Source organism: Oryctolagus cuniculus, chromosome 16 (assembly GCF_964237555.1).
Source record: "Oryctolagus cuniculus chromosome 16, mOryCun1.1, whole genome shotgun sequence".
In the NCBI taxonomy this organism is placed as follows: Eukaryota; Metazoa; Chordata; class Mammalia; order Lagomorpha; family Leporidae; genus Oryctolagus; species Oryctolagus cuniculus.
Window position 1 is genome coordinate 64,936,512 of NC_091447.1, and position 13,678 is coordinate 64,950,189.

The following is a 13,678-nucleotide window of genomic DNA, read 5'->3' on the forward strand; positions in this document are numbered from 1 at the left end:
GGGCCCTCCCGCCCGCGTTCCTGCAGGGCCCACTCACCTCCAGTGCCTCTTTGGTAATGGGGTATTTCTCCAGGCTGGAGATGACTTCCAACACCGCCACCATGTTCCGGATCTGTGGGACAAGAACCAGCGCTCAGGCCCTGCCCTTGTCCCCTCGTCCGCGGCAGCCCTCGCCCCTGCCGCCCCTCCCGACATGCCCAGCTCCTGTCCTGGAGGTGAGCTCTGTTCTGTCACGCGATGGGGGCAGGAGCGAAGGACTTGCCCAATAAAATGCACAAAGCTTCACACTGCCTGACCAGAACGCACCGGGCAACTTGACTTACTTAAGGCCCCAGACACCAGAGCGTGCGCGTGCAGAACGCCACCACGTGGAGGGTGACGCCTGTCTGGGACAGTGAACACCTGGGCAGCAGTGAGGCCAACAAGGAGCCTGGGCGACAGGCAGGCAGCGCCCCTGGCAGCTCTGGAAGCCAACCGGGAGGGTGACCCGCAGCCCAGCTGGCAGAAATGCTATCTGCGGGTACCAGGAGGCTCCGGGGCACGCGGCTGCGGCGCCGTAGGGCTTTATCTGGCAGGTGCAGTGCCCCTCCATGACCTTGCCGTGGCCACGCCCGGTCCCCAGCACTCTCCGGGCATCACCGATGGTGACAGGCAGCCAGCGGCCGCGACCACACAGTGCAGGTGCCGCACACAGGCCATCTGGCACACAGTGCCCGCCCCAGGCAGAGAGGGTCGGGGGTTAGTGCAACAGCACTCGCGTCCGCCAAAGGTGGGCGGGACACACAGGTCAGCCGATAGGCAGACCCCAGGCTCTCAAACAGCAGGCGCCAAATCCCACCCCAGCCGCGTGGACCCAGGCCTGAATGGGCAAGCTCGCGCTGCTTCTCGGGGGACAGAGGCTGTTTCTCGGCAGTCAGGACACACAGGCACCTCTGGGAGCCCCCGTGGCAGTGGGCGTGGGAAGAGCACGGACCACGTGGGCGCCGGCTGGAAGCAGAACTTGGGCTTCTTAGAAAACATCGTGTAAGGCACAATTGCCGGGTCTGCACCAGAACACATCGAGCACTCCTACAGGGGGCGCCGTGTAGCCCATGTGAGTGCTGGTTCGCGTCCCGGCTGCTCCACTTCTGATCCAGCTCCCTGCTATGGCCCGGGAAAGCAGAGGAGGACGGCCCTAGTGCTGGGGCCCTGCAGCCACTCGGGGAGTGAACTCGTGGGTGGCTGTGTGTGTCTGCCTTTCAAATAAATTAACTTTAAAAAAATAAAACAAAATGCCACCAAAGCACCTTGGCTCTGCGCCCTGCTTTCTCGCTTGACTCCACAAGTTCAGGTCAAGCAGCCCTGGCTGGGCTCAGTGGCGCCCCCCAGCGGCAGGGATGCTATTTCATGTCGGGAGACACAGCGCGTCCCCACTTGCCACCACAAACAAGGCTTCGATGGATGCCTGTGTGAGGCACGACTTTGGGCCACTGGGAATCGTGGGGTGGTCTAGGCCCCGTGCACTGCCCAAGGGCAAGAGCGGGACAGGCAGGACTGTGGCACTGCTTTCCTGCTGCTCACCAATTAGAGCCTTAACCGGCGCACACCCGCACCGCGCGACCAGGCTCCGCAGCGTGCGGCCTCACTGGGCGAGGATCAGGGCGCCTGCCGGCAGGGGGTTCTCAGGACCCTCTTCCTGCTCCAAGTGCTGGCAGGCTCTGGGGTCCCCGACTTCCTGCTAGCTATCACCAGGTGTCACCCTCCTGAAGCCAGCGCGGGCCGCCACGTGCCCAGGACGAGGGACTGGGGTGGACTTCCCTGGCGGCCCGCGCATCCTGGCTCCTCTCACCTGCAGGCCCATCTCGACAGCCATCGCCTTCCTCCCCCAGCTTAAAGTTCCAGAGTGACCACAGAACAGTGACTACGGCCCCCACACCCCCAACTCTGCTGCCCGCCTGCCAATGGGCCAACCTCGCAGTGCATGGTTCACGGCCAGAGCCCAGCCTGAGGGGAGAGTGGGTAGGAAACAGCCCACCCTGTGCTTACCTGCAGGGGGCAGGGGCGGGGGTGGGGGTGGCTGGTCCCTGCAGGGCTCCTGGGCTTGCCACATGGCCTCGTCTCCACCCCACTGACCTCAGCCTGGTATATTTAGCGCCATGGGCCCCTACGTCCTCCTGAACCAGCAGTCCCCGGAGAGTGGGACGCTGCCCAGGCCCAGCGAGCCCAGCGGCAGGCACAGAGTGTCCTTGTCCTCGGGCAGACGCCGTCCTGCTGCCAGATGGGAGGGAGGAGGTGGAACACCTGGGCCACCCCCGGCTCTGGCACGAGCGGCCCCTTGGAGCTCACCGCCGAGCCAGCAGCCGGCCTAAGAGCCTCCTGCAGCTGCGTGGGCAGCAGGGACGAGGGGTGAAGGTCTGGGGCCTCGGGCCATGTCCTCCGTGTCCCTCTGCAGATCTCTCTACCCGCTGGGGAGGAGGCCAGGCTCCTGGGGTTCCACCTACAAAGCCAGGTCAGGTAGAGAGGGGTGCGTGCCCCTGAACACCAGCGGAACATTCCAGAGCAGTCAGGCCCCCACCCCCAGCAATGCAGTGCCGGCCCCCCACGAAGGCGGGCAGGACATGGAAGGTCCCTGATCCAACAGCCCTGCAGAGCCCAACACGGCCACTCTGTCCCAGGGGACACCGAGCACCCAGCCGTGCGGGGCCCTGAGGAGCAAGAGGCGAGCTGGCCACGGGAAACCTGCCTCGCCTACCACACCATACCCCTCCAGTGGCCTCCCACCGTCAGTGAAGGGAGCCTGTGGCTGACAGGGGCTCTGGCGGCCAGGACGGACCACCAGGGCAAGGCCGAGAGGGGACAGACACGGGGGGCGCGGGCTGGCTCCCACACACTCTGTCTCCCACCAGCCTTCGCTGCTGCCGCGCCCCAGGTCTCGGTCGCTCCCGGAGCCGTGGAGAAATGTGCCTGATCCGAATGCCAGCACAGGCGCTGCCCCCGAGGCAGCCTAAGGCGGCTCTGCCGACACCGCCCACGGCACACAGGGCGCTGGGGGCCCGCAGCTTCTTCCTGGGGATTCATTCCCAGGCCAAACACCTCCCCACCCTCTGCCAAGTGGCTTTCGGAGAAGGGAGGAGTTGGCAGGGACTGCGGCCTCTTAGGTTTGTCAGGGCTCCCCGAGCAGATGCACATCACTGCTTTCCTCGAAGCAGAGAAGCCGGTGCCGGCCCAGTTCCACCAAGGGGCCGTCCCGATCACCACCACCACCATGTTGGCCTGGAGTGGGAGGGGGCCCTGAGGTGCCCACCCCGAGGGCTCTCGGGCAGCAGTCCCAGGGGTGCTGTGGACTGTCACACGGGATCCTGGCCTGGAGAGCACTCGGGGCCGACAGGAAAGGACACACCGGCCAGCCCGTGTCTCTGGGGTCTCACAGACACGAGTGGGGACGCCTGGTCTTGGGCTGGAGGGTCAAGGCGGGCGGAACTAGCAGGGAGAGGTGACCTGCTATCTAGGTGAGGGTGGCCAGCCGGACGTGCGGCATGCATGCCGGGCGCTCGAGGCTCTCCCGTGCCCGCGCCACCGAGACCCAAGCGCAGGCGCGGACGCCCCAGGAGACCTGAGGCTTCCTGCACAGGTGTGGCCAGCACGTCTCACAGCCGACACGCGAAGGAAGCGGGGCCGGACCCACACAGGGGAGCGCCCACAGGGAGCCCGGGGCCCAGGAGCGCTGCCCCTCTCCCGGGGATGGGACGGCAGCAGAGCGGACTGGCTCCACGTGCTGTCCACCCAACAGGACGCGGAGCAGACTCCTCTCTGCTTTGATGTCTGAAATTTGCCGAAGATAACAAATGTATATACACGACAAATCACACCTGATCTGTTAACACCGGACGGAAGGTCTCGGCTCCAGACGACTGGCAGGCACTCAGGTGAGGGAGCACAGACCCGATGGCAGCCCCTCCGCGGCGTGTGGCTCCACCATCTGCCACCAGTGCGGGGAGGGGGCCGTGCTGGCCTAACCTCTGCTCCAAAGGACACGGCCCCTCCATCTGCTGAGCCCCCCGGAGCTCCTCGCCGGGCCTCCCGCAGGCTGCGGGTCTGCCGCCCGCCAGTCCCAGCACAGAAACGGCCTGCGTGCCTGAGCCAGAAGGCAGGGCTGAGCGCTCGGCCCGCGGCCTGACTCAAGCTTCTCCCTTAGCGGGAGCCCAGGATGGCTACGGCCACAGAGAGGGCAGGTGCACGGGCAGCCGAGACCAGCCAGCAGGCAGGAGGGGTGTTCCAGGTCTGTCACACGAGGGTGAGGACATGGGCAAAAGCCCTTGCCCGTCTCCATAGGTGGAGAGGACACCGCCGCACCCGTGCGGGAGCAGCCGGGAGCCAGGCACATGGTGCAGAGTCCACAGCTGGGTCACAGGCCGTGGCCGCTCTGCCTTGTGGCCACCCTCACGCCCCCAGGAGCCCAGACCGCCGTCCGAGTCGCACTGCCGCGGGGCTGTGAGGGCACCTGCAGCCCAGGCGGCCTCGGCAAAGCCGCACCTGGGGAAGCGGGGCTGCGCCTGCAGCGCCCGAGCAACGCTGCCCGCGGGGGATTTCCAGCCCTGAGCAGAAACGAGGAACTGAGACACGCGGCCGTGCAGTCGGAGAGGTCCCTCCGCTCCCAGCCCCGTCTCCACCTCGGGGAGGGCCCTCTCCGGCCTGCAGCTGGCGGTGTGCCACGCTCCCTCAGGCCTGAGCCCTGAGCCTGCCCCGGCCCGGCGGGCTGCACAGGAGCCCACATCTCTCAGTGCTCACCCCCACGCCCCCATTTCCAGGTAAAGAAACAGATGGCCCAAGGAGAAAGACCACCCAGCTAGAAGGCTGCACAGGCCCCGCCCGCCAGCCTGAAGGGACAGTGGCATCAGACTCTGACCCTCCCCAGCAGGAAATGCACAGTTTCCAGAACGTTCCTCGAAACCACAGGGCCACCTCCAGATGGCCCTGGTGCTGCTTCTGTGCTCTCCCCAGGCCGCACGGGGTCTCCAGCCCACACTCAACGCTGAGCCAAGGGCCCATCCACAGCCCTGGAGCCTGCTCCGCGCCGTGCTGGCCCGATGACTCCCCGTCTGGCCACCCTTCCAACGCCCCAGGCAGTGGGCAGTACCCCCCTCCCGGGGCTGCGGCCCCAAAGCACCTGCGCAAACGGGTTCCCCCGAATCTAACAGTGTGGACACTGCTGCTGGTTTATTATTAGTTTTAAAGGCAGAACTGGTCTAGACAGAATTTACAAAACCACTTACTCGCAAAGCTCTGGAAGTGCTCATCAGGGAGCAAGCCGTCGCTCCCATTCCACGCCCAAGCACAGCCTGCGTGGTGCTGGGCAGGAGGCCGCCTGCACAGGGCTGGGCATGCGCCGTGTGTGCGCGGACACGGGAAGGAAGCGGGCCCCGCTGGTGCACGCGTGTGTGCTCTGGTCCAGCCGTGCTCTTCAGCCCAAGTCTTCCTGCTTCTGACAAACCCCACGAGTCCCCAGGCAGCTCCCTCTGCTGCAAGTCACTGCAAGGAGGGGCGGCCCCTGCGGCCCCCACACAGCCCAGCGCTGCCCGCTCCCGCCTCCTCCACAGCCCCCCCCCCCCCCCCCGCCGCCCCGGGAGCCTCAAACCCACAGGGGCAGAGTCCCTCATTACGGCTTCCCAGAGGAAGAACAGCCCGGCTGGGGGGGGGGGGGGGGATATCCCAGTCACAGCCACCAAGTGACCACCTGCAAAAGCACTTCCTCACTGGCGGGCCGGCCTGCTGCCCCCGGAGTATCAGCCCTCTGGGCGGCCTGTCGGCGTCCCTGGGGTGACGACCCTGTGCACTGAGCTCCTGCCACGGGCAGCAACGGGCCGAGCACAAAATCGCACTTGGAACCTTGGTCGGGGACAGAAGCACCAGCCTGGGTGCGGGCAGCGGGCGGAGGCCTGGCTGCTCCCCACGAGTCGCCCAGAAATGGGAAGCTGCTGCGGCAGCGGTGGAGGTTCCCAGGCGTGCAAACGCACGGTGGCCCTGGGAGGAGAGCTACGGCAGGCCTCAGGTGGGAGCTCCGCTCAGCAGAGGGCGGCGGCTCTGCGCTCCGCAGCCACCGCCCGCCCCGACCCTCCTCGCTTCCCGCCCACTTCACGTCTGCACAGCTCCTCCCGGCCCAAGGCCCACTGGCTCACACAGCCCCTGGACTCAGAATCCTGATCTCGGCCCTCTGGGGGCAGAGCAGGTCTCAGAATGTCACCTGCAAGCTGCTTCCTTTCCGACGTGGACACAACTGGAGCGCGAGCAAGCGAGCGAGGCAGCCACACCGAGGCCTTCACCTCTGCCCTCTGTGAGGACACTGGGCCGGCGGCAACTCCCCCTCTCCCAGAAACCGCTAATAAGAATGCCAGCTACAGGAGATTGCACAGGACCTGGGGCCCGCGAGAGGGGACCCGCACACAGCGCTGAGCCGGCTCTACCGCGGAAGAGTTGCACCGAGCGGGAACAGGGACCAACCTCCGGGAGACACCAGGCACAACTGCTGAGGCTCGCCACGGCACCCTGGGCTGCCCCTTGAGAGAACGCACGCGAGGACCACGCAGTGCAGCCCTGCAAAGCTGCAGCACAGCACGGGGCCCCCACCCCGCCCCGGCCCCCAGCCCAGACACAGGGAAACCATGACGGCATGCGGACATCAGGAACGGAGCTGACCGCCAGGTGCAGGAGGGCCTCCGCCCCAGCCGCCATACGGCTGTGGGGCACTCCCCTGATGCCAGGCCCCCTGGTGAGGGCTGGGGTGCCGTGGCTGGTCCTGAGGTTGGCTCAGGGGCGGAAGCCACGGGTGGGCACCGCCGCCGCTGCAGCCCCTTCACAAGGACAGCTCGAGCAGGCAAGTCAGAATGACACGGCAAGAGGGCATGCCGCATGGGCTGGCTGGGGAGCCAGGCCGGAAGTCCCTGTGTTCATGTCACAGACGGGACTCTGAGCCCTGGTGAGGCTTGGCACTCTCTCCGGCAGGCTGCGCGACCGTGCTCCAGCCCACAAGGTGCCGCGAGGACGCGGGCAGCTCCGACCCTGACGAGCCACATCAGGGGCACCACCACCGGGGGACACAGGGCGGACATGCCCAGCAATGCTACTCTGGGGCAGAACCAGCAGAAACGTGAGCACACGTGCACGGGGAAGGGTGAGCGCAGCCGCATTCCAAAAGCCCCAACTGAGAGCCACCCGCACGGACAAGGCCGCTCCGTCCACCCCACATAGCACCCAGCTCACGATACGCAGTGTCACTCTCAGAGCCCGTGGCCGGCGCTGTGGCAGCTCCGTGTTGGGCTAAAGCTCAAAAGCAGGCAAGACTCAATGGCGGTGACCAGGAGGGGACAAGAAGACTTGATGGCGGCGACCAGAGGGGACAAGAGTGGCTCTCAGGGACACGCGCTTCCCTGCCGTGGACGAGGGCGTCACTCAGGCGCATTGCTTCACAAACACTCAGTCCACAGGAAAAGTTCTGCCTGCTGGGGCCGGCGCTGTGGCGCAGTGGTTACGCTGCTGCCTGTGGTGCCGGCACCCGTATCAGCATGCTCGATTGAGTGCTGGTTGTTCTGGTTTTGTTCCATTTTATTTTTTTAATTCTTTATTTATTTGACAGGTAGAGTTAGACAGTGAGGGACAGAGAGAAAGGTCTTCCTTCTGCTGGTTCACTCCCCAGATGGCTGCAACGGCCGGAGCTGCACCAATCCGAAGCCAGGAGCCAGGAGTTTCCTCCTTCGCGGGTGCAGGGCCCAAGCACTTGGGCCATCCTCCACTGCCTTCCCGGGCCACAGCAGAGAGCTGGACTGGAAGAGGGGCAACCGGGACTAGAATTGGTGCCCATATGGGATGCTGGTGCCGTAGGCAGAGGATTAAGCTAGTGTGCCACGGCACCACCGCCCCCTCCCTTTAAAAGATTTTATTTATTTGAGAGGCAGTTATAGACAATGAGAGGGAGAGACAGAAAGGTCTTGCGTCCACTGGTTCACTCCCTAAATGGCTTCAATGGCTGGAGCTGAGCGAGGCTGAAGCCAGCAGCCAGGAGCTCCATCCAGGTCTCCCACACAGGTGCAGGGGCCCAAGCACTGGAGCCATCTTCCACTGCTTTCCTAGGCCACAGCAGAGAGCTGGATTGGAAGAGGAGCAGCCAGGACTCGAACCCGCGCCCATATGGGATGCCGGTGCCGCAGGTGGAGGATTAACCCACTGCGCCACAGCACCGGCCCCCCTTGTTCCACTTTCAATACAGCTCCTACTAACGCGCCTGGGAAGCCCTTGCCACACACACAGGAGACCCAGATGGAGTTCCAGGCTCCAGACTCTCGGCTCCGGCCTGGTCCAGCCTTGGCTGTGGTGACCATTTCGGGAAGATTCATCTCTCTCTTCTTTCTTTCAAATACATAAATAAACTTCAAAAACAAAACCTACACCTTGTGTGCTTTCTGAATGGATACGGCGTTTGGCTGTTATTGGAGAGGGGCAGGCAGCTGTGTGCCAGCACCCTGGTCCCTCCTGAGCCCACAGCGCCCCCAGCGCCCCCAGCGCCCACAGCGCAGGGAGGAAGCAGGGCCCTGGCTGGCTGCACGGGCTCCTCACTAAGCTCACCTGCTGCCGTTCAGTCAGCGCACACCTGCCCCATGCAGCAAGCAGCACTGGGGACGGCCGGACACGGCAGTCCCGGGGAGGGGAACTGCCTGTCTGCACAGGGAGAGGGGACAGCCCAGACAGGGAGCCAGGGCAGGCAGGACTGGAAAACCCTCGGAGCTGGCGCCCTGACAGATGCAGGAGAACGCGCTGACAGAACTGGATCTACTCCTGCCTGCGATGCCAGCTTTCCTGACCAGAGCATGGCTTTGAGCCCCGGCTGCCCCACTTCCAATCCCGCTCTCTGCTCACGCACCTGGGAAGGCAGTGGAAGATGGCTCAAGTGCTTGGGCCCCTGACACCCATGGGGGAGACGTGGATGGAGCTCCTGGCTCCTGGCTTCACCCTGGCCCAGACCTGGCTGTGGCAGCCATTTAGGGAGTGAACCTGTGGATGAAGATTTCTCACTCTGTCACTCCACCTCAAATAAACACCTTAAAAAAAAAAAAAAAGACCACGTGGGTCTATTGCTGATAAAAACTCGAGGCAGGCCAGGAATGCTGTCTGATTCAGAATCCCCATGGAATACCACCACTGACAGAGCCTTGCCGCAGGATGGCGCCGCATGCATCTCCCCCTAACGGCGGGCGTGCGGGCAAAGACGTCCACACTCACCACTCTGACTCAGCTTCCTACAGGAGGTTCTTGCCACTGCAATGAGGCAAGGAACAGACAGGCCAGGCATCCAGGTTGGGAAGGAGGAAGTAAACCCGCCTTTATTCCCAGGTGACGTGACAGTCACTGGAGAGCACACACAGAACAAAGGAGCTGGACACAAGCACCGTGAGTAAGATGCCCCTTATTCCCTACGTAGACAAACATTCGGAAGCAGCCGGAATTCCAATTCCACTTCCAACAGCAACTTCACAATGCTCAGGACTCAGGGTAACTCTCACAGACAGGCACGACCTCAACCCCGAAACGTCAAAGCGTGGCCGAGAGGTCACGGCACTCATCTCCACGGAGACGCGCCCCAGCCCAAGGAAGACTCCAGACCATCCAGATGCCAGTTCTCCCCCAAACGCACGGAGTCAGGGCCGGCCCACGCAACACTGCGGCCCGACCTTCTGGAGAAGCTCAGGCAGAAGCGAAGAGTTTTTGTGGCAACGCAAAGACCCCGGAACAGCCAGAGAACTCTGTACGGAAGGAAGCGAGACTCACGTGCCTGACTCCAGAGGGGTCACCCCGACAACGTGGCGCTGGAGCGAAGACGAACACAGCAGCGGGACAGAAAGGCCAGTCTGTTCAGACGCACACACAGGCTCGGCGCTGCCCAACAAGGGCAACTCCACAGGTAGGCTACGTCGGCTGGCAGGCCACGTGCACAAAACCCACCTGCCAAAGAGAAAGCCCACTCCTCGCCCCACAACATTAACCCATGCAAAGTCTAGGAGAAAAATCTTAGTGACCTTGGGCTTGGCAAACACTTATAACATGACACAAACACCATAAACTACAGAGAATAAAGCGGACTTCAGAAAACTGAAAATCTTACTCTTCAGAAGATGACACTGTTTCATAAAATGAGAAGACACCGGCATCCCACACGGGCGCCAGTTCTAGTCCCGGCCGCTCCACTTCCGATTCAGGTCCCTGCTGATGCACCTGGGAAAGCAGCGGAGGAGGGCCCCTGCCTCCACATGGGAGGCCCTGATGGAGTTTCTGGCTCCTGGCTTTGGCCTGGCCCAGCTCTAGCCATTGGGGAGTGAACCAGCAGATGGAGAATCTCTCTCTCTTCCTCCCTCCAACTGCCTTTCAAATAAATAAAAAAAGTTTTCAAATGAGAAGGCAAGATAGACTGGAAAAAAATATATGCAATCCATATATCCAAGACAGGGCTTATATAGGTTATCTAAAGAAACTTCCAACTCAATCATCCCATCAAGAAACCAAGGCGGGGGGATGTACAATTGATTTGAAAATTCACTCAGATCTTTCATCAGAGAGACACGGGTGGCTAACACTTGAAGAGAGCAGGAATCATGACTCGTTAGGGAAATACAGACTGAAACCACCGCGAGCACCGTTGCCTATCTACCGCATCAGCCGCAGTTAAAAAGACGACCAGATCAAGTCCTGTCAGGGATGTGGAGTGGCTGGAACCTTCAAACACTTCTGGGGGCCCGGCGCTGGGCGTGGTGGGCGAAGCCTCGGCCTGAGGCGCCAGCATCCCATACAGGTGCCACTTTGAGTCCCGGCTGCTCCACTTCCTATCCAGCTCCTGCTAATGCGGAAAACGGCCTAAGTGCTTGGGCCCCTGCACCCATGTGGGAGACCAGGAAAAGGCTCCCGGTTCCTGGCTTCGGCTTGGCCCAGCCCTGACCACTGTGGCCATTTAGAGAGTGAACCATTGGATGGAAGACCTCTCTCTCTCTCTCCATATATCTGCCTCTCAAATGAATACACCTTTAAAAACAAAACACTGCTGGTGGGAATACAAAATGGTATAATCACCTTGGTTGATGTTCTGGCAAATTTTTTTTTAAAGATTTATTTATTTTACTTAAAAGACAGAAGCAGAGGCAGAGCGAGAGCAAGCGAGAGAGAGAGAGAGAGAGATCTTCCATCCGCTGGTTCACTTCCCACAAGGCCACGACAGCTAGAGCTGGGTCAGTCTGAAGCCAGGAGCCAAGAGCTTCTTCTGGGTCTCCCACGTGGGTGGTGCAGGGGCCCAAGCACTTGAACCATCTTCCACTGCTTTCCCAGGTGCATCAGCAGGGAGCTGGATCCAAGTGGAGGCACTGGGACTCGAATCAGTGCCCATCTGGGATGTCGGCGCTGCAGTTCCCGTTATGCAACATTGCCGGCCTTTGGCAGACTCCTACAACACAACACCCAGCAGCGTGTCATCACACCAGAGCACACCCACGAAGTGGAGCGTGGAGGGTCTTCGGAAAGCTCATGCAGAATGCATGTTATGAAAACACTATGCATGGGCTGGTGTTTTTTGTGTGTGTGTGCCAAAATAAACTTATCCTTAAGTTCCATTTTTGCAGGAACCTTGTTTTGTACCCGCATGCTCCTCGGCTGTGGCACCGTGCCCCGATGCCACCACAACACGCATGAATCTGCAGTCAGTGTTGACTGACAGGAGCATGCTCCCCCGTCCACAAAATTCTAAATGAGGCAAGAGAACTGACAGCCACAGAGTGGAGCGGTGGCTGCCTGCGGGCGGGAGCCAGGCAGAGGGAGCCTCTGTAAACGACGAATAAGTTTGTCATCTGCACTGCGGGGAGGTGTCACAGGTGCACCTGCACGTCAACAGGCACCAGATGGGTCCATCTCAGACGTGCCTGCTTTACTGTATGTCAACCGTACCTCAATACAACTGTGAACAGAACCTCTGGGGGCAGTGCCGGGCAAGGCGGGGGCGGGGAGGCCACCAGCAGGCTTCTTTGTTAGAAGGCATCAGAGCCCACTGGGCTCGGCAGGAAGAGCCCCTGGGGAAGTCCTCAGTGGTAGGAGGATGCCTGTCGTGTAGGGTCCCCAGGGTGTCACGGAGACGGAACAGTAATGCCAGGATGCACACGACGCGCTCCCCCTCACATCTGCCTCCAGCCTTTCCTCCCAGGACACTCTGTGTCGGGCCTCGCACGCTCAGAGCCAGGCCCCAGCCCTCAGGAGATGGGCTGTGGTTGCAAAATAAGACCCTCAGCAGCCAGTGAGGGCTGACCTCACAGGCACGCGCCCTCCTCAGGCCACCTGGGGGTTTCCTCGGGCCTCACCTGGAGTCCCAACATCCTAAGCACACAGAACAGGCCGGGGGCCACCAACCGCTGCAAAAAACCTGAAGTCAAGCCTCCTCTCCTCCGAACCCACAGAGCACGCGGTCACCGGGAACCTCCCGCTGCTGCTCCAGCAGCCCTGGTGCGGCTGACAGATTCCCCCGCGTCCGCCTGGCTTTCTCCTGTGACGATGGAGCTTCCGGGCCTGCCCCTGCTGCAATCCTGACTCCCCTGAGAATGCTAATCTGCACCCTGACTGCTCTCCCAGTGCGGCTCAGGCTCAGCAGCGGCAGCAGGGAGCTGCTTGGACACGCACAACTCCACTCCACCCAGGACTGCGTGAGAACACGCCCGCCAGCGGACGCACAGACCTCCAGAAAGCTCATGGAAATACGCATTATTTAAAAAGTGCTCAGAGTAAGACTAAATATTTTTGGCACCAAGATAAACTCATCCTTTAATTCTACTTCCCATGAACTTTCTGATACCTCTCTGCCAGGATGCCGCGCTGGTCTACAGTGGACCGTGTTGACGACGACGGCCCAGTGACGTCACCGCCATCTTAGCTCGCACAAGCACAGTCTGCGATGCTTGCGCAAGAGTGAAATGGCCGAGTGACGCGTTTCTTAGGCCACATCCCTGTGCTTCAGCAGTGCATGGCTGCGCAGAGATGGCACACGGACGGGGCTCTGCACAGCACCACAGGCCACCTGGTAGCCCCGACACCTCCTCTGGCCAGCCAATGTGGGGGCTTTGCAGCCGTGACGCTGCCGGCACAGCCTGTAGCCTGCTTTCCGGAGCCCCCTTAGGTGTGGCCTCATCCAATCCTCCCGCTGACCTGAGCTGCAAGGGAGGAGTGTGTGTGTGTGTGTGTGTGTGTGTGTGTGTGTGCGTGTGTGTGATCTGCTCTGTGAGCCCACAGAATGGTAGTTTTGGGATCCGCAAGGAGGAAGGCCTACACTTCCAGAATGGAGAGTCCCTACCTGTACTTGCGGGGAAGAAAAGTCTTTGTCAAGGTCCCTGCGGGTGCCTAAAGGTCAACCAATGAGGATCAGACCCGCCCCAACCTTTAACCCCCATGCCCTGAATCTATAAAAGGAGCTCTCCCAATCTCTGACGTGCGACTTCCCCGGCCCCGCTCTGTTGCTCTGTTGGGGCCGTGGAACCTCATCCAGGAGTGGAACCCCAATAAAAGCCTGTGAATTAATTGATTCGTCTGCCTGGGAAGATTTGTTACACACCGGACACCTTGCACAGAGCTCGAGGCCAGCTGGGGGCTCTATCCATCCCACGCCAGTCTCAGAGAACGCCCTTCCCAG

General features: G+C 61.7%; 1 protein-coding gene across 4 annotated transcripts in view; it reads right to left on the bottom strand.

Annotated features, from left to right (window-relative positions):
• The window catches only part of MED26 (mediator complex subunit 26), a 48,964-nt gene that overhangs the window by 2,690 nt on the left and 32,596 nt on the right, over window positions 1-13,678 (bottom strand). For 3 of the 4 annotated variants that reach the window (XM_002722094.5, XM_051835719.2, XM_051835720.2), the window contains exon 2: window positions 38-112. In XM_002722094.5, coding sequence (XP_002722140.1) covers window positions 38-112 — 75 coding nt within the window. Of the gene's footprint in view, window positions 1-37; window positions 113-2,325; window positions 5,223-13,678 lie in introns of those variants that run through there. The other variant, XM_051835717.2, reaches the window with a different exon arrangement.